The sequence below is a fragment of the Panthera leo genome, chromosome F2, assembly GCF_018350215.1.
Source record: "Panthera leo isolate Ple1 chromosome F2, P.leo_Ple1_pat1.1, whole genome shotgun sequence".
NCBI classification, from domain to species: Eukaryota; Metazoa; Chordata; class Mammalia; order Carnivora; family Felidae; genus Panthera; species Panthera leo.
Genome location: NC_056695.1, coordinates 72,054,032 through 72,078,098, shown reverse-complemented (window position 1 = coordinate 72,078,098; position 24,067 = coordinate 72,054,032). Strand labels below are relative to the sequence as shown.

The 24,067-nt window shown below is 47.5% G+C and overlaps 1 protein-coding gene and 1 long non-coding RNA gene across 3 annotated transcripts in view; both read left to right on the top strand.

Annotated features, from left to right (window-relative positions):
* Nucleotides 1–24,067, top strand: part of ASAP1 (ArfGAP with SH3 domain, ankyrin repeat and PH domain 1) — a 311,003-nt gene that overhangs the window by 35,063 nt on the left and 251,873 nt on the right. For both annotated transcript variants that reach the window (XM_042923771.1, XM_042923770.1), the window contains exon 2: nucleotides 4,531–4,657. In XM_042923771.1, coding sequence (XP_042779705.1) covers nucleotides 4,531–4,657 — 127 coding nt within the window. The remainder of the gene's footprint in view (nucleotides 1–4,530; nucleotides 4,658–24,067) is intronic.
* Nucleotides 11,611–23,887, top strand: LOC122210845. Its single transcript, XR_006198317.1, has 3 exons — nucleotides 11,611–19,794; nucleotides 21,083–21,147; nucleotides 22,219–23,887. It is a non-coding gene; the product is annotated as an uncharacterized LOC122210845 (long non-coding RNA).

Sequence of the window (24,067 nt, the reverse complement as noted above, 5' to 3'; positions counted from 1 at the left end):
ATAATTATACTTACTTTATAAAGTTGTCATGAAGTTTAGAGGTAGGACACGTGGGTCCAAACTTCTAATTCCATTCACTTAGCAAAGTGTCTGGTACATAGCAAGTCTCCATTTTTTTTTTTTTTTATTTTGGGGGAAGGAATGTCAGAATTTATATCTCCAGATAAGGTTTTCAATATTCCCGTATGATCTGAAAAGTATTGCCTACTATATTATCTAAGATAAGCACTGTCTGTTCATGAGCACTTTATGTGGCTTAGCTCACTGAATCCTCAGAGCACTAAAACATGGGTATTATCCCTGCTTCCCATCTTTCAGATGTGAAAACTGAGACCCAGAAAAGTGAATTACTTTAACGAGGTCTTGTAGCTGCTATGTGGCAAAGATATGAGTCCACATCTTTCTTAGCTAGAACTCATGCTCCTGCAAAATAAATGCGCTCTTCTATCCTCTAGAAGTTGCCTTGCTTAGAATGTCCTTCTTTACAGGAACTATGTTCCATGAAAATGAAGCTTTTATTTTATGGCCCTAACTCATTTCTGATCCTGATTAGTATTCATTCTATTGGACTCTAGATCCTGTCTGTTTACTTCCAAAGTCCAAAACCATCACTAATGGATTTGACTTCACAAAGGACACTTACAAGAATAAGCTAGGTCTCTGAAGATGATTCTCAAATCTGAGATCTCATACTTTGGAATTGCTATGTGGCCTTCCCCCCACCTCCTTTTTCCTCCTCCAGGTGACTGACTAATTTAGAGATCTGAGTCCCGGAATGAAAAGAGATGTATTTTTAGTCATACTTCACATAAAAAGGGAGTTCAAAGGGAACTAACATTGGTTGATTATTCACTATGTGTCAACCACTTTATCCACATTCTCTCATTTTATTTCACCTAACAACCTGTAGTGTAGTTTTATTATTGTGCTAATTTTGCATTTGAGAAGACAAGGCTGATAACCAACAGAACAGAGATTCCAGCCTTGGTCCACGTAACACAGAGCATATTCTCTTCCTACACTGTTGCTCCTGTCCCATGAAGGCATTGGAAGCCTTTGATGAATGCTGTAAATTCCATCCCGTCGGGTTGGGATGTTGACTGGCACTCTCGATCAGAGCACTAACAGCTCCTCTTAGTTTCTGACACTCAGGGAGCACCGCAAACTCCCCACCCCTACTCTCCCTTCCCTGGTGTGTTGTTGGCCATCTTGCACATACACCCCCTTGGTTGTTAGTTGGCAGGCCGGAGTAAAGCCTGTACTTGGAAATAGAAGTCCGCCGGTTCCCTGATGACACTGGGGGCGATAATGCCATCGCTGTCCATGAAGATAGGCCACAGCTCTTCTTATTGCGTCTTTGCAAGGAGACAGAAAGCATGCTGCAAGGACCACTGTCTTACCCCAGTCAGCAGGGCTCAGAGTAAGAAACTGCATGAGGAGTGTGAACACGCCCTGATGGGGATGATGATAACGACAAAGACGACAAGTGCTTTACACAAAGCCGGGCATGCGTAAGTACACATATGCGTGTGTGTGTTTCCTGGCTCTGAAACAGGATGATGTGTATTTCCGAGCAGCTCCACACAAAGAAATCCAGCGTTTTAAGTTTTGCTTACATCCTTTTTGCTTTCAGATCTCCAGGAATGGTTTTCAAGGTATTCGAGAAAATGAGAGGTGCAGATGGCCTGCACTGGGACACGGTTTCAAATTTAAAGAGAATTATGGCCCATGAACCCCAGAAATGGTGGGTAGAGGTGTGAACCTTTGAAATTCTAATTGCAGACCAGTCTGAGGAGGTATATACTTACCGGGGCACAATATCTCATTGTTCACTATTCCTTTCCTGGCCAGAGGAGTTGGGGAGGAGGAGCCGTATAAACTAATGTGCAAGTAAAACCAAGACAACTGATGGTAGCATTTTGAGCTCTCCTGTGAATTCAGTCACGAAAGAAATCCCTGGCTGTTTACCATCGCAGTTAGCTTAGCTTCTTGTAATAAACTTTATTCGTTCCATTGTCAGGCCAAGGGTATACACAGACTCAGCTCCAGCTGGAAGGGATCTGTGTGATCATTGTGGCACCCTCACCCCTTTATTTTACAGGTGATGGCACTGAGGCCCAAGGTGACAGTATCAGTTATTAGGAGAGAAAGCTCAGGAATCCAGGGCTCTGGGAACTGAGGCAATTATTGACTGACTCTCGGTCTTTTAATAACAGCTCGTGTTTATCAAGTGTTCGTATACGTCACACATTTAGAATGGAAGGAGCAACCCAGCCCAGAGGGAGCGACAGGCATTAGGTCCCTTGCAATACAGAGGAGAATAGAATAAATGCAAAGTCAAAGTCAAAACTGACTTCCAGCCTCGAGGAAGACCTTCTTGGAGTGAATGGAAATGTTAGTGTTGGGTTTTCTACTCAACTGGTCTGTGGGGTAGCAGAGGTTTGTAAAGTTTATTTATTTATTTCGAGAGAGACAGAGACAGTGCAAGTGGGGAAGGGGCAGAGAGACAGGGAGAGCGACAGTCCCAGGCAGGCTCCGCATTGTCAGCACAGAGCCTGACACGGGGCCCGAACTCACGAAACTGTGAGATCATGACCTGAGCCAAAACTAAGCTTCGGATGCTTAACGGATTCCCACCCAGGCACCCTCTCATCTATTGTTATTTAACAGCCTCATGGAGTAAAAATTGGTTCATCTTCATGTGAGGCAACTAAAGGCCTAGATCCCATAGCCAACAGGGTATCTCTGGAACTCAGCCTCTCTTCTCTTTCCTTTTCTGCCCAAGATGTCACCGTGTCACAGAGGCCTTCTCTCATCATTCCTTATACCCTGGCGCCTCCATCACTTTATTTTATATGCACTCCACTCCTATCACGTATTTGTTGGTTGTCTGTTTCCCTACCAGAAGGTAAGCTCATGAGAGCAGGGACACTGTCATTACCGAATCTCCAGGACATGTAGTAGGCCATTAGTAACTATTTGCTGACAGTGGGGTGATGCCCTGGCATATGACACTAGGCTACTTCTCTGTGCCAGGACCAATGCTAGATAAGGTCTCTGCCTTGGGCACGCCATTGTAGTTGTGGGTAAGGACCAGGGACCACTTAACCATACAAGATGGCAGAAACCCAGTCTTAGGGGAGGCCACAGGGCCAACCTTCCGCCCTAAGGGGGCGCATTTGGAGATGACTTTCTAAGGCTGTTCCTGTTGAGTCCAAGTACAGGAACCGATCCGTGGGAAGCTTCCCAAGGGCCTGGCTTTCTTCTTTTCTTTTTTTTTTTAAACCAATTTTATCCGCAATCAGTGGTGAGAAATTAAATGGATTCTTTGGCCTAAGTAGATTGAGCTAGTTAAAATAGCCATCTGCCGGGACCAGGGAATGAGCAATCTGTTGGTGCTTTCTCCGCTGAAATTTGGCATCTGCTGAGCGTTGTACGCCATTTGCACCTCCGGAAATGCCTTTTGCACTCCTGACCCTCATGTGTCCTGCGGGTTAAAAAAAAAAAAAATTATAGTGCAAATGGAAGATTAGAAAATTGTACAAAAGCAAAAATCCTTTCATTTGTCTTAGCATTTTAGCAACCCAAGCAAACCGCACAGAACTCGCCTTCCAACGGCGGGGAGCACCCTGCACGGAGACCTTGGGCGGGAGCCCAGCGAGAGCGCGGTTGCAAGCCGGGGCGCCGGGCGGCTCCTCGCTCCGGGCCCCGGGGCCGACCCTGCGCCCGCACCCTTTTCGCTCGGCCTGCGGCCCTCGCAGCAGGAGGCGGCTCTCGCGGCCTCGCTTCCTGCACCCACTCGGGACTAAAAAAGAACGCGCGCAACTTTTTTTGGTCCCTCTTCTCGCAGAACGCTGGCGTAACGAGCTTGCTGAAGTAACCGCTCCGGGGGCGGCGCCCGGGAGCGGGCTTCCGGAGCCCCGCAAGCCCCGCGGCCCCCCACCCTGGCGCCCGCATCGGAACGCGGCCCGGGAGGCGGCGCGCCGGCGGGGGCGGGGACGGAGGCGGAGACGGCGCGCGGGTGGAGGCGGGGCGCGGGCGGCCGGGGGCGGGGCGGGGGGGCGGTGGCGCGTGCGCAGAGCACTTCCTTGTTTGTTCCCGTGACTGTAGCGGGAGCGCCGCCTGCCCGCCGCCCGCCAGCCCGCCCGCCCGCCCGCGGGAGTGTGCGCTCAGTCAGTCGGTGTCCTCGCCGCCGCCTGTCAGAGCGTCTCAGGAGGCAGCGCCGGCCGGCCCGAGCCCCCTCGTAGCGCCGCGCCCCCTCCCCCGCCGCCGGCATGAGCACAGGGAGGCGGGTCCCAGAGATCCTTCAGCCTCGCGCGCGGCTCGGAGTTTGAAGGGCCCCGCGCCGAGCGCCGCCGCCGCCGCCCGTTCTTTCTCCCGCCGCCGCCGCCGGGGACGGGAGCCGCGCCAGGCCGGGCGCCGGGTGGCGGGCTGCGCGGGGCGTTCATGAGCCGCCGGGCGGCCCGCGGCCCCGGGAGCCTGCGCCGTGACTCACTCCCCGCCCCCGCTTGTGTCTCGCCCCCCCGGCAGGATGCCGGACCAGATCTCCGTCTCCGAGTTCATCGCCGAGACCACCGAGGACTACAACTCGCCCACCACGTCCAGCTTCACCACGCGGCTGCACAACTGCAGGAACACCGTCACGCTGCTGGAGGAGGTAGGTCGAGGCCGGCGCGCCCCACCGGGGACCCCGGCCCGCCGGCCGGGAAGCCTCGGCTGCCCCCGCTCGCGGTCGGATCGGTTTGATTTCTGAGCAGGGAGGAAGGGGATGTTGGGGGCCGGGGCAGCCACACCCCCTCCGGAACCCCCCCATCCCCACTCCAGGTGAAGAGGGGAGTTAAAGATGTGCAGCCCCCTGCCCCATTTTTCGGGGCGCCCACCCCTCGGGGCTGAAGATGGGAGGGGGCTGAAGGTGGGGAGAGGACTGAGCGAGCTCCTGACACCTCTAGAAAAAAGAAGAGGGAAGTCCTCTCCCTGTCTTGGATCCTTCATGGGTGCCATACAGTCTGCTAGGCGCTTTCCGCATCCTTCTGACCCTGTCTTAACCCGCGAAGTGGGTGGTGTCAGGCAAGAGGGCAGAGGGAGGCCAAGCAACGTGGCCAAGGTCACCAGCAAGGGACTGGGAGATGGTCAGTGGATGCCCCTGTCCAGGGCACGGCTCAGCCAGGCAGGCTTAGCTGCACAGGCAAGGGCCGGTGGAAAAACCCCAAAGGAATGAGGGGAAACTCAGGCTGAGATTGCCTCCACCCCAGGATTCCAACCCATTCAATCTCCTAAACCCTGGGTGGAAAGAGAGATCTGTGCAGACAGGTCCCCACCGGGCTCCCTTCACCCGAGGGTTTGGTTTTGCCAAGGCTGCTGCGCCAGCAGGACTTGGCCCGCAGGGCACTCATAAGCTGTGGAGGGAGACCTGAGGCTGCCGGGAAGAGCTGGCCAGAACGGGAGAAAGGGGGGCCCCGAGACTGCAGAAGAACAGCTCAGCTTATCTAGACCCTCCAGGGAGGCATTGTGGGTGTCCTGGGCAGGGCCAAGGACAGAGCCATTTCCTTTAAAATTGAAGTGAATGAGTGATAGGGCACAGTGGGTAGGTAGGGAGGAACCCGCAAGCCCAAGAGCCGCAGAAGCCTCTGAACCTCAATAAAAATAGGACATTTGTCCTGGAACTCTGCACCATCTGCAAGTGCCATAAAGCACCACTCCCCTCCAACCAGCCAAGCCTATTTCAACAGGAAAAGACAGCATTGGGGGAACCTAGGAAGGCAGATCGTTTTCCTGGGTGGATTATCTTGTGGTTGGTTTATTTGAGGTTTGGGGAACTCTCTGATATAAGCTTACCACAGCCAGCCCTTCTGTCATATTTGAAGCTTGGGCTAATGTGGGCAAACTGCTCTTGTACAGGCTTTGCTACTTTGAAAAGGTTTGATACTTTGAAAAGGCCAGGTTAAGTACAGAACTGGCGCTCTGAAGCACAAGGTCCTAAATTTTAGAAGGAAAGAGATTTCTTTCCGTGCTGGGTCCTCTCGTGCCTGCCTGGTGCAGTGAGTTAGTCTGAACGTTTGATGCCAGTCAAGGATGCTTCTAGAGTTCTCTGCGAAGTGAATGTTGGGTCATTGAACTGAATTTTGAAATTTATTGGGAGAAATAATACCACCTACCTAAGTTTGTTTGAAAGCTAGACAGAGGTAAATGGATTTTACTTTTTTTTTTTTTTTTTTTTTTTTTGGCGTTGTGACTTGTCAGCAGTCTGTTGCAGTAGCCTGATGTTTAGTGTCTCGGAATAAACGGAGTTGCAGGGCATTCAACCCCATGATGGGTCTGTCCTTCATTTAATTGTGATAAATTGGAACATGCTGATACAGGGGCATTTTGCATCCTTTATGCCTTCTGAAGGATGGGACATCGATCAGACTGAGTGGTTATTTTCCTTCTAGATAAATTTTTCAGTGTCTTCTAATAGAGCAGTGCGTTATTTTAAGTTTCCATTTCTGCACATTCAGATAGCGTTACTGTATTCTGTTTGTGTGGGGTGTGATAAGGGAAGTAGTTGACAATGCTGTTTGGGAGGGTGTACCCATGTATGTTGCAGCAATAGGAGAGGATAGGGTTAATGTGAATTATATGCAGCTGCTCTTGATGTTAGTGTGAGGTAAGGTAACTATGTTTAAAAGTGAATACAACAAACACTTTTTTTTTTTTTTTAAATGAATACTGTTCTGCAAGGTCAGGTAGAAAAATAGATCTAATCATAATACAAATGCGGTCACCATGAATTTCAGAAGGAATCCGAATCAGGCTAGAAGTTCAAAAGTGTCACGTGAGAGTACGCTGGTAATACCCACGTTCTCAAAAATATGACAGTAAATGTTTCAGTCAGAATGCCACAATCCTTTTGTAATTCTTTTGCCGAACTTCACTATGGTGCTGGTCAAGAAGTCATTGCCCCCATCTGCGTCTTTTAACTCTTGAATCACATGTCATGAAGTGGGACTCATGAGGAACTGCCGTTTGCATAAATGTGAAATACACCTGGTATTAGTTTCTTACTGATAAGCAGCACAGTTGAATTTTAATTTTTTCCCCTAAGTTTGCATATAAGGAAGGGGCACATTATTGCAAATGTCTTTAAAGGATCAGAATTCAATTCTTAAAAAATATGGGGCATAAGGCTATTACTCTGAAAATGTAAGAGAAAGTTTTGGGGGCAAACCACAAAATCTTGTTGACGTATGCTTCAAAGTGAGATAGTTGGAAACTTTAAGAGTGCTGTTTGTGTGCCTTTGTGGTTATTCTTAGGAATAGGACTTTTGGGTACTTTTTTGGTGATGTGGAAACTTAGGAATAGAATTCATTTGGGCAGTTTGGAATTCTTTGTAAAAAATGTTCTAGTTCTAGTTATTAAATGCCTTCCTGTTTATTTACAAACTTTTTTTTTTTTTTTTTTTTTTTTTTGCTCTTTAGGTTCCTAATCAACCTACAGAAGTCTCAACTAAAAAACTATAGCTCCCTAAGCTTGGAACCCTAAATTAACCCACATTCCCCCTTTTGGTATGTCCTGTTGGCAAAGCCTGTGCTGGGCTTTGCAGATATTGGTGCTTTTATTTAAATCTCTCTGTGATGAGCCCTCTAGGAAACGGGTCAGAAATGCGTAGTGAAAAGAGGCGAAGAGTTTGCTCCCTCACCATTTGGGGGGCAAAGGGTCCCACTTGACCGTGGGAGTTAACGGAACACAATGCGTGTCTGCCTTTGGGAGGCAGGCATGGATTAGCTGCCCGGGTTTCATCCTGATGTCTGAGTGTTTTCCAGGCAAAAAGACAGTGTTTTGCTTATTCAGCAGAGCACAGTGACGTGTGCCATTTTACTCGTGACCATTTGGAAATTATGAGTAAATTACTAGGAGAAGACAGTTTTGCTGAGAAAGGAAGGGAAGCCGGCATTCCAGGACCACGGTGGGGGGAGATGGTACGAGACGCTCTCCATTTAAAGGCTTAGACTGGTCAATACTTAGTGCTTGGTGAAAGGGAGATTCGACATGATAAATGAAGGTCCTCTTGGTTATTTAATATTGGGGCAGCACTTTATCTTTTGTGATGATGGAGGGGACATGTTCTGCCCATTTATTGAACTTTTGAGCCTCATTTGAGTCTTATGGAAGAGGGACACTTGTGTCCCATTTTACAGAGAAGAAAATTAAGGCCTAGAGAGATGAAGTGATTTGTCCCCAAGGTCAAATGGCTAGTAAGTAAATAGAGTTAGGAAATCCTTAAACAATTATGACATAAGATAGATGTTCTAAATATCTGCAAAGATATAGTTCGTTGGCTTTGTAGAGAATGTACGAGGCTTCACTTTCATTGTACCTTCTGATTTTGATCTTCTGAAACTGAGGTGCCTAAGTTCCTAAGTGGCTTAGTTTTTTTTCATGTTCACATTCCAGGGAGTTCTTAATAGTAATACTTAAATACATTACTTTTTTTTTTTTTTTTTCCCTGTGCTTTTAGAGACTTGGGTATGGTTTTTCAGATTCAGATGTGGCAACTTATTTGGGCGTAGTCTGGGAATAGCATTCACTCAAAGCATTTCTGGGGAGCACAAATCATTTTGCTCAGTCTAGCTGAGATATTGGAGTTGTCTGGATTGTGTTATGGAGAAACTTATGGTCTTTGCGAAAGAGGTAAATAAGGTTGTCATTCTTAATCGAGTAGGAGGGGGCAGTTCACAGGTGGGGGAAATGATATAGGATGTTCACCCCAGCAGTGCAAGCTGAATCACTCAAATTACCATCCATTCAGTACACAGATTGTCCGGTGCCCAGCAGTGTGTTAGGCCCTAGGGATACTAAGGTGATCATCCCTGCCCTCATGAAGTGCATAGTCTAAAAGTTTTCTTATGGGGCCTGACAAATGTGGGTCTTGCACTAGAAGTTAGCTTGTTTTAACACACGAGATGTGTTTAGTTCTTTCGGAAGCCACAGAAATGTTTGAATGAAGAAATGAGTGGTGTGGAATGTAGATCCATTATCCAAGCTTCTTCCATAATGACTATAGTTACCAGTTATTAGCGTTCCTACTATGTGGGAACCCCATGCATACGATTACTTAATGCTTACATGTGCCCTGCTGTTATCATTGACCCCATCTTCCAACAGTGACTCTTTTGCCCAAGGGCACACACACAGTAAGTAGTGGATTTGGGCACGAATCCTGCTTCTGTAGCACCCCCTCGCGTGCTAGTCAGATGTCATCTGTGTGTGTTTCTTTGCTCTCCAAGAAAGTTTTGGTTTTTTATCCATGTTCATTTGGGCATCATCTGCTTTGTGGATGACGAGAGGTCATTAGTCTTTGATAAATGCTTTTAGGTCCTCCAGTGTTATCCGTGGGGTCTCACACATAGGGCCTCTGTGGCCAGGGCTTGAAGTCTGACCTTACTCATCAGCTCCAAGTGCTAGAATGAAGTTGCTTTACTTCTCTTAAATTTTGAAAGCCGATAAACTTAGCATCAAGTGTTAGTTTATACAGCAGCTGCTAAAGTTGGTTGTGGTCTTTTTTTTTTTAATTTTTTTTTTAATGTTTGTTTATTTTTGAGACAGAGACAGAGCATGAGCAGGGGAGGAGCAGAGAGGAAGGGAGACACAGAATCTGAGGCAGGCTCCAGGCTCTGAGCTGTCGGCACAGAGCCCGATGAGGGGCTTGAACTCACAAGCTGTGAGATCATGACTTGAGCCGAAGTCGGACGCTTAACCAACTGAGCCACCCACGTGCCCCAAGTTGGTTGTGGTCTTAAAGAAAGGTAAATCTCAGGCAGGGCTTAGATAAAATCAGGGTTGGTCCTGTGCATTGATTGAGGTTAAAAAAAATATATGTGGGGGCGCCTGGGTGGCTCAGTCGGTTAAGCGTCCGACTTCAGCTCAGGTCACGATCTCATGGTCCGTGAGTTCGAGCCCCGCATCGGGCTCTGGGCTGATGTCCCAGAGCCTGGAGCCTGCTTCCGATTCTGTTTCCCTCTCTCTCTGCCCCTCCCCCGTTCATGCTGTGTCTCTCTCTGTCTCAAAAATAAATAAAAACATTAAAAAAAAATTTTTTTAAAATATATATGTGTATGTATATAATATATATTTGTATGATTTATATAAATATTATACATACATATATGTACATACATATATAATATGTATAATACATATATTATATGCTTTTTTTGTCTCTGACCGCTCGAGGATAAAACCACAAAAACTGAGTTAATCTTCTCTTGATGTTGCTATCTTACACAAAATTCCGGGCTCTGTGGTCCACCTTTTGATCCTGTTCAGGGGTACTGAGGGTGAGTTTTCTCTGGACATAGCAGCAAAGGTCAGTGAGCAAGGAATACATTTATTTTGTGGCAGAAGCCAAGAGAGCCCAAAACTTGCTTTATGTACCAGAACTCGTGCTTTTTCTAAAATAAGGCTCAAACTGTTAGCCACGTGTTCCAAACTAATGCTGTTTGCCTTTCATGTACATCTTTAGAGTTTAAACACATTTCCCATGTGTACTGTCTACTAAAACCCCTTTGTGGTAGCATCCTTATTCTTTTACATATGAGTAAAGTAAGGCTCAGTGAGGTAAGTTACTTGACCAAAGTGACGCTTGTAGTAATCGATAGACTTGGGCTCTGAATGCAGGATCACTGCCTTTGTTTCTTCTGTACTTCACTGTCTTTTGTGCCTCTTGTTTGCTGGTTGGTTTGTTTTGTTTTTTGTCTTTCAGAGCCCATAAAAAAGACATCTACCGATTTTTATTCCCACTTGATAGCTAGTGCCAGAGATAAAAGGGTTTGGGGTAGAGAAGAAAAAAGGGAAAGACCGTTCCTTTTCTCTGTTCTTCAAAGATCTCTTGTTGGATCTCTCTGGAAATCTCTGCCATTTGTAGTTAGAGATGGGGCTACCCGTAGCACCCCCCTGACTCAGCAGAAGCGGAAAGGACCCGGTGGCTTCCAGCTTCCCCTGGAATACTTGGTCTGCATCTGTTGACTACCTTGTCTTTGCCTGCAAGCAGCCCACAGCTCCAGCCAAAGACCTGCTGCCCTTGGTTGGGGTTGCTGTAGGAGTCTGGCCGCCTGCCCCTGGCTTCTTGGTCATCCGTAGCCCTGCCTGTTTGCTGGGTGCTGCGAAACACTAGACCTCAGAGCGTCATGGAGCTTGGAGCAAGTCCAGTCTGGGACTTCCCAGCCTAGGACCCTGATCTCCGAGGGGCCCAGGAAAGTGGTGATGGGAGTCTAATAATCACTTGGCAGTTTTTCAGAAAAATTAATAGACGCCTTAATAACGTGGTTCAGCCTACCTCTCGTGCCAACTGTCTTTTTTTTTTTTTTAATTTTTCTATCTTAACCACTTTTTATTTTAATTTTTTCTTTTTAACGTTTATTTATTTTGAGACAGAGACAGAGCATGAACGGGGGAGGGGCAGAGAGAGGGAGACACAGAACTGGAAGCAGGCTCCAGGCTCTGAGCCATCAGCCCAGAGCTCGATGCGGGGCTTGAACTCACGGAACGTGAGATCGTGACCTGAGCCGAAGTCGGTCACCCAACCGACTGAGCCACTCAGGCGCCCCTTAACCACTTTTTTTTAAGTTCATTTATTTAGATGGGGGAGGGAGGGTCAGAGAGAGGGAGACAGAGAATTCCAAGCAGGCTCTGTGTTGTCAGTGCTGAGCTCGACGCAGGTCTCAGACCCACGGACCCTAAGATCATGACCTGAGCAGAAATCAAGAGTCAGATCCTCAAATGACTAAGCCACCTGGGTGCCCCAACTATCTTTGATTTGGGCTGAAATATATCAGCTCAGTGGTGTGGCACTGATTATCTTCTGCTGACCAGTGCTTGGATTGCTTGTTAGAGATTCCTAATATTGCGAAGCAAAATATGATCTCATTCCTGTGATTGGCTTGCTAGAAGAACCTTCGAGTTTTGTAGCCCCATTGGAGAAAGCTCACGAGGGATGAGGACCCACTTAGGCCTAGTTTAGTCCCGCTGTGGAGACTGAAGCCTAAAATGGGAAGAAATTGAGCAGAGATTTGAATTCAGATCTCCCACCTTCCAGCCCGGGCCCTTTGCAGTGTGCTTTCCAAAAGGGCTATGGAAGCTGTTTGTGCATGGTGGTGGCTCTGTCTCTAGACCTTGCTTCCAGGTCAGAGGAGTGGAGAGTAAACCTGAATTTAGAAACCTGGTCTTGCTAGCCAGTCTGCTGGTGTAAGTTTTGGTCTCACAAGATACACTGTAAGGCCACAGCAGCCCTCCCTGATGCTGGGTTAAGCAACTTTCATCAGAAGCTTTTTGGTCCTGGATGTTCCAGCATTATCCAGACTTTTGTCTTTATGTCTGTGAGTCAGGGGAGCCGCCAGAGAGCTGGTTTCCATTTATGTAACGTAGTCATTTGGTGACTAGAGCCAGACCTTGGCCTTAGCCATTCCCACATGAGTAAGGGATGCAGTGGAGACCACTTTGCATCTGAGCCTCCGTTTCCTCATTTGATGAATAAATGGCGTTGTTTTGAGCGTTCAAGGACAAGTCACTCCTTACGTGACTGCATTACCGGTAATATATGGCCTGATGGATGTCAGGGTCTGACCATTTAGTCAGTCTTCTGTAGGGCAGGGAGGAAGGAGGTGAGAGGCATATCTTGCTAGGGAGGTGGGCAGAGTTCTCTCCACTCTGCACCAGTGGCATCCCTTGGGTTCCCTTACCTGGGTTCCTTGCAGCCCTGTTCTCTTACAGTCCGTGTCCAGCAGGCTCCTGAACCTTACGGTGTCTTAGTTTCCTCCTGGGGAACAGTACCTACCTCTCAGTGAGTCTGTGTGAGCACTCAGTGAGTGCTCAGAACAGGGCCTGCCACGATAAGTGCTCTAGAAATAATTGTTCTTACCATCCTCCTGCTGTTGCAGGTTATTATTGTTGGATTAGACCCTTGAATGTGTAGCTGAGAGGACAATATGTGGTCGACCCATTTCAGGAGGGTGGGCAAAGAGGTCAGACGGCAGGGCCAGCCGTGTGCCTTCCGGGACCTGGGTGGTGGAAGTGTAGATGAGGCCAGAAGGAGGACTGGGGCAGCACCAGCACTGTGACTATTGGGGATCATGGTCAAAGCCAGTTTGACCTGAAACAGACTGACAGCTCAGTTTTCCTCTGTCCTCTGCTCTTGGTGGTGCTTGTCTGAAGGGAACCACTAACCGGTGTTGCCTTCTCTGACCCAGGCCCGCCCCATGGGCTCTGCTGGTGCAGACACCCCATCTGTGCTCCCTTTGTCACTGCTGGTTCTATTCCCCACCCCCCACCCCCCCAACCGTGTCCCTCCATTGGTGCACCTAAGCGATGACCGTGCTGCCCCCTTTGATCTGGGCTGGGACTCTGGGGTAATGAGCCACTTTCTCTGTTATACAGTAAAGCAAGTATTTGATTTTGGTCATTTGTGGGGAGGTGCTGGGGGAAGCATTTATGCTTTGGCCCTGGTGGCAGCTCTGTTGTGTGCTTTACTGATTACAGCCCGAAGCACGGAGACCACAAGGAATTCTATTTTGGTTTGGAGGCAGGCGCCTTAAAGTGAAAAGGACTTAGCCTCAAATTTACATTTCTGTGTGTCTCATAACTTCTTTTCAGTGTCAGTAAAATGAGTTTTAATTATTTGTGGGGCAGGGGTTTGGTCAGTCCTGGAGGCACTTGACCCCACTTGGTCTTCATGGAATCTGAGAGTTCCAGTAGGCTCTTCCAGCCCAGAGCACATTCTGAGCAACGCTGTGTCGTGGTGCAGTTTGTGGTCACTTACGTAAGAACTGAATTTTAATGCTGGGGCTATGGTGTAATTTTCCCCAGAGAACTGGAATATATGTCCCCTTGATAAGAGCGCCCAATGTAGCTACCCAGAAACTGGAAAAACAAAACCAGAACCTCATGCACCAGTGAGGTGAAGCCCAAAAGACGATTGCATTTTGGCACCAACTAGTAAAGAAAGCAGAGGTGGCTAAGTCAAGCTAGCTCGTCCCTTTCGCTGCCACATGTGCTCTGGGTGGGTAAGAGTATAAGCTCTTCCAAGCCCTTTTATTATTAATACAACCTGGATACCTTGTGTTTCCATAGCATTGTGCTCAGGGGCGAGGGCAAGGATGGCCGTGTCCCCAGTGCCCAGCATAGCACCTGACCTGATGACTGTATTATGAAATCAACTTGACAGAGTTGGAAAAGGGCTTTAGAGACCATCTGGTTCAATTCCTCTTTTCTGTGGATGATGAAGTTAGACTCTTTTGTTGTAAGTGACAGATTCCACCTCCCCCAACAAAACAAAATACGGCTAGTTCAAGCAAAATGAGGATTTGCTTTAAGGACTCATAGGGCTGTTTCCTGGACATGAGGGGCAAGAATGGTAGGCAGTGTGGATATTTTCTTCGGGACAAATGGCAGAGGACAGCAGCCCTGGCCCTACCTGCTCCCTCCCTCTAGTGCCTCCCACCCCCCTGTCAGCTGAGTCATCGTGCCTGATTCACGTGTCTGCGAGGAAGGATTGGATTGGCCCAGCTTGGGTCAGGACACCAACACTAGTCCAGTCGGCTTTGGCTAGGTTGCTGGGGTTACCTGATGGGTGGGCCTGAGCCCTGGCCTTCGGCAAGGACCCGGTGTGACGGTGTGACGCTGATCCTCAGAGAAGGGAAGAAGGTCTGTATACCCAGACCACACATCAAAGTCTGGACTAGGGTCCGGATCTTTTAGCCCCACATCTTCATCCTTTATTGGCGTGAGAGCAAAATGGAGACCACGGTACCTCACAGGGTTATGGAGAGAACCAGTGGGGAAGGTAAGGCAGCTACATGCCTGGCACCCAGTGGCACTTGGAAGATGTTTACTTCTCTGCCCTTCCCTCTGCAAGTCTCACCTCCCCTTGACCCTTCTGCAGTGTATTCATTCGGGACATTTTGCAGGGCTGTGGTCAGAGTACTGTGCTGCCTAGTTGTAGCTTTCCTGATGTGGTCAAGAAAGACCAACATTCCACCCAGGGTGTGGGCAGAGAAGAAACACCCCATTGCTGGTTAAATCCACAGTGATGACATGGGTGCTCAAAAAATAATCCTCCATAGATACCCAGGATGGATGTAAGACCGCAGGGCAGCTAGGTTCTGTTGGGGAAACTTTCTGGTTTGATTGGCCTGCTCCCGGCGTTAAGTAACAGAATTGCATAAAGGTCTGATGCGGCTGACAGCTTTCCTTCCATTAAGTGGCTTCTTCCCTGACCAGTTACACACAAGATAAAATTTGAGCATCTGCATTGTTTTGAAATGTGGGGAGTCTTCCTTTATGTTTCATTAATCTTTTTTTTTTTTATGAAGCCCGTTTCCTTTTCTTTGTAATGTTTATTCACATTAATAGCACTTACATAAAATTAGATACTCCTTATTTCCACAAAGTGCAAATCAAAATAAGCGTTCACTGCTGGCCCAGCAGCTGCTGTTGCTTTAATAATGGTAATATTTTTCATAGCAGAGCAAGTGAACGCACTGCCTCCCAGTAAACAAAATGGTGCCAAGTCAGATAACGCCGGTACCCTCCCAAGGTGTCTGCATTTTGTGTTTAAGAGTTTGAACAAATTCAGAATCTGCGAACACTACATTTGAAGCAGCTTCTCAGTGCTCAGTGCTGTGCTGGACACCATACACGCATCACCTTGCTCCGTTTCATCCTTGCACTAACTCTGCGGGCGTGGGTGCTGTTGCCCCATTTTACAGTTGATGAGCTGAGCTTAGAAAGGAGTCAGCCCAATCCGGGCTCTTTCTGCCTCCAACTCATCCTTAAGAAAAATGCTTTCTGTTGTGAATGGAATGCTAATGAGCTAGAACCGGCAGGAAATAGGCGTCAGCTGAAGCAGGAGATATTTAGGTTAGAGTTGAGTAAGAACTTCCTGACATGGTAAATACCAACTGGATGGCCACGGAAATAGAATTTTTTCCCGGAAACTGATTTTAGGACAATCTCGTCGTTGATTGGCTGATGAACTAAGTTTTGTACTTCGGTTCATACACGTTTTTACTTTTAGTACATTGTAAGTACCTTGGGGCCAGGGATCCCCTGCCCCCCCCCCCCCCCTTTTTTAACTTAGTTGGTACTCAGAAATTTGACTAAAGTAAGATTATATTAAAACCATTCAATTTATAATAGTTGAGGGCAGATCTGGTGAAGATTTTCCAAATGCTGCTGCCTACCTCTGTACTTTAGTTGTATGCCTACTGATTGCATAGAGCAATTGGAAAAACCCTCCATTACCAGATTTCCTGAAGGTTGTGCCACGTATTTATGGCACATCTGGATGCTGAGCCGAATTCGTGGTCTGTCATTTTTGGTGTCTGCAACCTTCAGTCTTTCACTGGGTTAGTGATTTCAGTAAGAGATTGCTCTCACTTTCTGAGTCTCAGCTCTATACCGGGTACCTTACATGCATTCTTTTTAACCTTCATGTTGTCCAACTGGTGCCTGATGGAGCAAGGAAACAAACCTAAGTCTGTAGGTCTCTATAGCTCTCACCTTCTGTCTGCCAGCCAACCTCACTTTGTTGTGATTCAGCTGCGAAGTGCGAGGGAATGGCATTGGCTCAGGTTGGCATTTACTTTCTTCGTGGAAACAAACACACACAAACAAGACCCGCTTCTGCTAGTGGAAAAGGAAAGCATTTTCCACTCCGTATTGGTTTCCTTTGAGTGGGAGGTGTTTAAATTTAGATAATTTATATCCCTCCTAGGGGGCAGCCAATTCATGATGTGGTATCAGAGGGATTAATGAGAGAATTGGTATTTTCAAAAAGAGTTGACCTCTCTGATTTTTCTTTATGAGCGGCAAGTAGTGAATCATGATTTAATGAGCAATTGTGCTTTGGGTTTACTCTCCAGTATTTTTGTACTCTTAACGATTTTCCAAATGCTTTCTTTTGTATTGTCTCATTTCATCTACGCAACACTTTGTTAGGCAACAAAACCCCCTTTTCCTCATTTGTGACATGTGAAAACTAAGGCCCAAAAAGTTAAAATGATTTGTCAGTGGTCACAAGACTGAAAAAGCATCCTGAGGCTGAGGTCAGTTACCAGCCTCGTGTTTCTGAAGGAGACAGACTTACATAGTAAGAGATGTTTTGTTAAGTAATTTTTAACTTAATACCTTTTGAATAAAAACCATATATTTTATTATTTGCATTGTTAGATTATTAGATCCCCCCTGAGTGCACACACACACATGTCTTTTGTACTTCTTTTTTTTTCCTTTAGTAGCTCAGTCCTTCAAGTAGATTTTTACTTTGTTTCTGTTTTAGTTTGTTTTTTACTTTTACACCTGTACAGAAGTAGGGAGGCTGGTGGGAACCTCCACATAACTGTCTTCGTAGCTGTTATCTGTTTCACCATGATCTGCTCTTGGTCAGTGTTTTCATCTCCACCCCCACCCCCGAATTGTTAAATTAGTCCTAGATACGTTTTATTTGTAAGTATCCTGAAAGATAAGGGGTAGGAGGCTGAGGGGGAGAACCACATTACCATTATCACATCTGCAAAAAAGATAATTTTCTCAAGAGCATTAAATATTCAGTATTCAAAGTGACTCCCCCCCCCCCCCCCCGCTTTTAAATAGTTTGGTCAAATCAAGATCCAAATGAAATGTATACGTTGAAATTGGTGTATATTTAAAATTTCTTTTAATCTGTGAGTAACCCCTCTTTTTTTTCCCTTGCAATGTTCTGTTACAGAAATGAGTTGTTTGTCCTGTAGAGCTTCCTGTAGTCTGGATAATGTTGATTGTATCTCTGTCGTGTCATCTAACATGTGCTACAATCTATTGTTGACATACTTCTGTTGCTAATAGTTTTATCATAGTGAAGAATAAAAGGAATGCATTCCCTTTGTAGAAAACTAGGGAAAGCATACAAGTTTAAAAGTCGCCTGTAACCTCATCACCTAGATTTGGCCGCTGCTATCATTTCAGCTGTATCCAGCTAATTTTCATTGAACACGTCATGAGCATTTTCCTGTGTCATTGAAGAGTCTTCAGTAACACTTGCTAAGGCATGTCATTGTATTAATGCTGTTTCCCTCCTTCCCTTAAGTTGCCCCAAATGAGGAGTTTGTGTGTTTTAAACGGTTGGCTCAGCAGTTGCCTCAAAGAGGACCCGCTGTTGAGGAGAAAGCAGTGAATATTTGTATGTGTCTGTCGTTATCTGCACGGGCGTTGACAGAGTCCTAGAAGTCCAACTGCCGGGTCAAAGCCAGGTCTGTTCGTGAGTTTCTGAGGCAGTCATCGTGCTGCCATGTTCCCCACGGAAGGTGGTCTGTGTCACGTCACACGCTTAGGCCTGGGCAGAGTCGGTAAAAGAGCTTTTCTCCACAAAGGGACAGCTTTGAGTGAGGCCTTGACCTAAGCCTTCCTCCGAAGGAGACAGTCGGGCTGGGGGTGTGCCCTTGCCCTCATCTGTGTGTTGGTGTGCTAGAAGTTCCCGTGAGCAGTGGAGAGAAATAGCCCGTGTGGGTGTTCGCAGGCTGTCTGCTTAGAGGAGCGGCCGACTGAGAGCCACTGCCACCTCAGTGTCACGGGGAAGGGGCAGCTCTGCCTTGCCAGCCCGCCAGCCCCTTCGTGGCGGCTGCTCTGCCCCGTCCAGCCTCTCTGCCGAAATTCTCTCACCCGGAAATGAGTTCATGGGTTCGGGAATAAAGAGCTAGCATTCACCGTGGAAAGGGGGGCACGGGTGGAAGAGCGGACTGCTCCTGGCCAGGCTGCCCCCCAGCCACAGGTCTCCTGTCTCCTTTGCCACGTCCACAGTTTGACTTCCCTTTACTAACCCCAGGGAACTTCGCTCCAGCTGAAAAACTTTTTTGGACTAGTAAGTATCTTTTGCAGACCTGCTGTTGCCACATCATTCACCCGTGGTTGTGAGCTAATTGGGTTGTTTTCTGCATAACACTTGGCTGGGAAGTGGGGGGGGGGGGCGGGAAGGGGCTCTTCTAGAAGTGAGGTGAACCTGCTGGGGCTCTGGGGTTAGGGCTTTGAGAGCAGCCTGAGGGAAGGAGACTCAAGAGGAGGAGAAGGTGCCAAAAGCCACGTTAACTCATCTTTTCCGAGAGCTGGCACGTGGTTTTTCCAAAGGCAGGTTGGATTTCAGGTGTCGTTGAGACGGCCCTTGGCTAGGGAGCCGCATCACTTTGTCAGGTGCGTTTGGTACCTTACAGGTTCCTAAGGCAGTTTTCCTGGGCTAACCTGGGAAGTCAACCATGAATGTTTTCCTGGGGTGGTGTTCTCTCAGTTCCAAAGGTTTCAGAGAGGCCCGGTCCTAAGTCTGAGGTTGCCTCTGAACGTGTGGGGCCTCTCCCCCACCTGGGGCTTGCGAGAAGTGGCTTTCAGGGGCATTTTTCTCAGCGGGATGTCAGCATAGAGTGGACTTCCTCAAGTCCAGGTCTACTCTGGTAGAATTTGCTGGGTTCCCTGCCGAGTAATTTACACGTGGTATCTTACAGAAGCTTCAGAGCATCGGGAAAGTAAACAGTATTAACTTCATCTTTTCAGTTGAGAAAATTGAGCCTAGAGAGATACAGTGACTTGACCCAGGTGTGTGGTCAGTGGGGAAGCTGGAATTTGTGAAGCCCAGGGTGTTTCCACGATTGGCGTCATTGTCTCTGCCCTCTTGATACCTTTCTTCATCCTCCTGCCCATTTGGGGCTTCTGGCTTCCTCTTAGGTCCCAGGATTCCCCCCGCCCCGTGATCACCCTGGCTGAGGACCTGCATCTTCCTTACCAAAGTCTGCTTTTAGGTAACTCCCCTGGATGAAAACGTCAGGGATGATTCACCTAAAGGCATTAATGTGATAAGGTGCCACAGCAGCTCCCCCCTCCCAGAGCTGTTTGTACTTCTAACAGTGCGGGGTGCCCTGACCCGTCAGGAGGGGGGCTTTCAGTCGCTGTTGGGAGGTAGTTTTAGGTGGTGAGCAGGGGATCCTCTCACACCTAGCAGTGTAGCTGGCTCTCTCTCCCCACATCTGAGTCTAGTGAACTGTTAGAAACAGCGCCAAGTTAAAGACTCTGCATTATTTAATCTTTGCATCAGCCTCCGGAGGTGGATTCTCAGGTCCCCGTTCTACAGATGGTAGAAGCAGAGACTCGGAGAGGTGCCAGGTTCTCCACTGCTCTGCTTGCATTTCTTACCCAGGACCTCACACTGCTGCTTGGTCAAGTCTGCTTGTGGTGCCAGACGCTGTGGGCGCCTCACCCGGCCTTGCTCTTGCAAGTGTGAGTAATGGACAGGAGCCTGCCATGGTGACACTTTCATTATCTGTCTGTTCTGGGGACCAGGGTGGCCTTCCTGGTGCCTCGTGCCTACCCAGGCGTGCTGTGGGTGGTGGGCATGCTTTTACTCTGGAGCTGTCAGTTGAGAGCTTAGTGTCGATTTCACTTCCTGCCATAACGCATCATGTCACTTGACTTGGTGACTTAGCTTGATCTGTTAGCAACCACCCCCCACAACCATGTGACATTACTAAAGCAAATATTGGTTTTAAAAGAACCCTATTCTGAAACAGCGCCCTTCCCTGTCCCTCCCCCCCCCCCCAAAAAAAAAAAAAAAACCACCCAAAACTAGTATTTTACCTAAAGCCTTCTGGAAGTGTTTCAGCATCCATTCAGGTCACTGAGCTGTCCTAAGCATTCAGGAGCCATTATAATATTATGGTAGCCACAGTTTATTAAGCTTCTCTTTGGAGGCCAGTACTGTGCTAAGTTCCATAGATAAATCTTTCTAATTCTTAAAGCACTTTGCATGAATGTGGGTATTTTATAGGGAGGAATTAGGTGCGATCCATGACTGCCCTGATGGCACAGGTAGTCTGTGGTAGAGTTCATGTTCAGACCAGGCCTCTTGGGCCCTTACTGTCACACTGCTGCCTGAGGCATTATAGCCCGCTCAAATAAATTGAGCCTGGAATGAAAAATTCGAAATTCGTTGTTTAAAAATACGTATATCTTTTATGGGTTGAATATAAGAGTACGAATACCAAAAATATCAGTTATCAGATATCTAATTTCTGCTTGTGCCCTTTTTCCCAGAAACACTATAGTATGAAGGGAGAGACAGAGATTTGCTCCATACCCAGCATAAATTGTTACCCAGGGTGAGTTAATTTGTGTTGATTTCTGAAGCAGTAATGGTTTCTTCCTGAGGGTCTGATGTCCTTTGACTCCCTTGTAGGATAAGTTGCTATGTTGTTCTGTCTTCTGCCTCTGAGGGAAGACGGGGTAGATTTTCATTTCCTGGGAAGTTCCCCCTTTGCCTCGCAGCCACTCATTTTTTCCTCAGGACTGTATGATGCTTGGAAAACAGCCCATTGTTTGGGGGTCACTCCCTTCTCCAGCCATTCTGCTCAGCCTTTTCTTCATGTAGGACCCTCCGTGTTGAGATGCTGGTTCCAAAGCTGTGTGTTACTGTTGAGGACAGGACTTTCTTTTATCTGTTTGTCAGATTCCACAGCCTGAGAGCCCATAGAATGAGCCCTATTTGAATGAATGCACACCCACACACACATACTGGAGGGACCATGAAGATTTTAGGCCAAGGTGAACCTGGCTCTGTGTGCGGGAGAATTGAGGATAAGGAGAGTCTGGGAGAAGTATTGTCTGTAGGACTGATCGGGAGGGGAGCTGGGAGGAATTTCAGGACTTGTTGAGTTTACAGGAGATCATGTAACCTAGGCACTTTAGAGCCAAAAGTAGACTTAGAGATCATGGAGGTCAACCACCTCATTTTCCAGATCATAGAGATTTCTCGTCAGCCTGGAGTTTGTAGCCGTTGCCTCCTTCAGGGCACAGAACCATACAGATCTCTTTAAGTTAGTGCTTTTATTGATTTAAACACTTACTGATCATCTTGTTGTATTTTAAGTAATTGATTTTGTTTTGTGTTTGACCCCAGAGATGGTTTTGTCAGGAAGGAAGAACAATTTTAAAAATTCTAGGAATTAATGAAATAGAACAGTTTGCACCAGTGGGAGAGAATTGCCCAATGCCGAGCCTTGTGATGATGGCCCCGCCTCCCACCTCGGCTCCTCCCTTCTCCCACTTCCCAGTCTTGGTTGTTAGGTTCCCTGTGGCCCCCTTGCTCTACTCAAGATCTCTTGTAAATTTGCCGGCTCTTAGAACTTCTTCTCTACAAAGACCTAAATTATCTGTCCACGTCTTTTCCACAGCACGATCCTCTAACAGCTGAACGGGTTCCCAGCGTCTAGCGTTTGTGCAGCACCTTACGGTTTACAAAGAATTTCTGGGTATGTTCTTTTACTTTATGAGGTAGCAATGAAGAAACAGTAGCTCAGAGAAGTTAACTTGCTTAAAAAGCTCACAGAGGGGTGAGTGCTGGTTAAATAATGATTCCTGGTGAGGTGACTCTAGTGCTTCTGGCTTTTTCCTTGACAAAGACCTTATTTTTCCTTTAAAAGCCTCCCTGATGAAGGGTTACTCTGTATTTGTTAAGCTTCCCTAGAATTCCTTGAACTTCAGGATTCATTTCCCACACTCTCCTCTGGGGGGAGAATCCACGCTCCTTAAGTTCTTGGGTGTTGTGTCCCCTGCCCCCCTCACTGTGAGTTTGATTGTCAGGCCAGCAGCCCCAGTTCTGGACCCGGCACCCAGCGGTGAGAGCCCAGCCCCAAGCAAGCAGTAGGAGCCCTAGCGGGGGGGGGGGGGGGGGGGGGGGGGGGGGGGGGGGGGGGGAGGTTGTCAAAGAGGTCCGTGATCTGTTGGAGCTGCAGACTGGCCCGAGCAGCAGAAATGAAAGAAATTCCACACAGGTGTGTGCAGGACCAGCCAGAGTCACCGAGGGTATTGCAGACTGTTTGCTGGGGTGGCTGTGGGCACCAAAGCTATTTGGGAGTTGATGGGGTAATGGTCTTGGAGGACGGTCCCCCTCTTTATCTGCTGCACACACATCTTCTGTTGCAGCTGCTGGCTACTCTTTGTGGACCTTTCCTGTATGCAGAGTACTTTAACTGAGCAGCTCATTTTTAATCAAATGCTTGCTGTTAATCACATACCATTCTAACTTAACTGCATCCGCTTGTTTCAACCCCACCCCCACCATATGAGGTCGGTACTGTTCAATGTCTGCCACTTACTGACTGTGCTGTTTTGGGCAGGATGCTTGATGTCTCTGTGCCTGAGCCACCTGCTGCCAACATCACCTGTGAATATGTGCTTTCTTCCCAACTGTAGTATTTGTTCTGTCCTGTTGCTTGGTGTTCTATTGCGTGGGGCTGTTGTGAGGGGAAGTGAGCCGATGCAAGTGAAAGATCAGGAGCTCCTTGATAGCCTGCGCCCCCCCCCCCCCCGCCCCCCAGTGCCTCAGTGTGTGACCCCAGGGCAAGCCACTGCACCGCTCTGAGCCTAGCTCTTTATCTGTCAAATGGGTATAAGAGACTTTGAAAGGATGGTTGAGGCTGAAAGGGAATAATGGCTGTTGGGCGTCTTATGTGCTGCATTGGCACACGGTAAATGCTCAGTATAAGTGGTAGCTGTAAACTCTAGGGCCATCCCCATGGGGAAGCTGTCCTCACCCTTTTATGTGTAGATTAGATAATAGGCTCAAGGGGTCCTGTTAGCAAGGCTGGCCAGTGTCCTAACAGAGGACAGAATGTTTTGGTGAAAGGGAAAGTTTTCAGGTTGGGAGTAGAGGAAAGGTAAAAGGTTAATTCAGGAAAAAAAGGTGTTACAAAAGCTCTTTGCAAAGCTGTGGGTAAGATTCTGCTAGCCTTTAGTACTTAAATTTTCATGGGGTGGAAGGAGACTACCTACCCACTACCTCTGTGCAACCCAGCTTTTATTTCCTTTTTTTTTTTTTTTTTTTTTTTTTTTAAAGACTCTGCACCCAGCATGGGCCTCAAACTCACGATCCTGAGATCAAGAGACACATGCTCTACTGACTGAGCCAGCCAGGTGCCCCCAGCTTTTATTTCCTGATAGGAATATAGTTCTGTCTTAGTTCAAACTTCTAAAAATACCATAGACTGGGTGGCTTATAAACAAGAGAAATTTGTTTCTTGT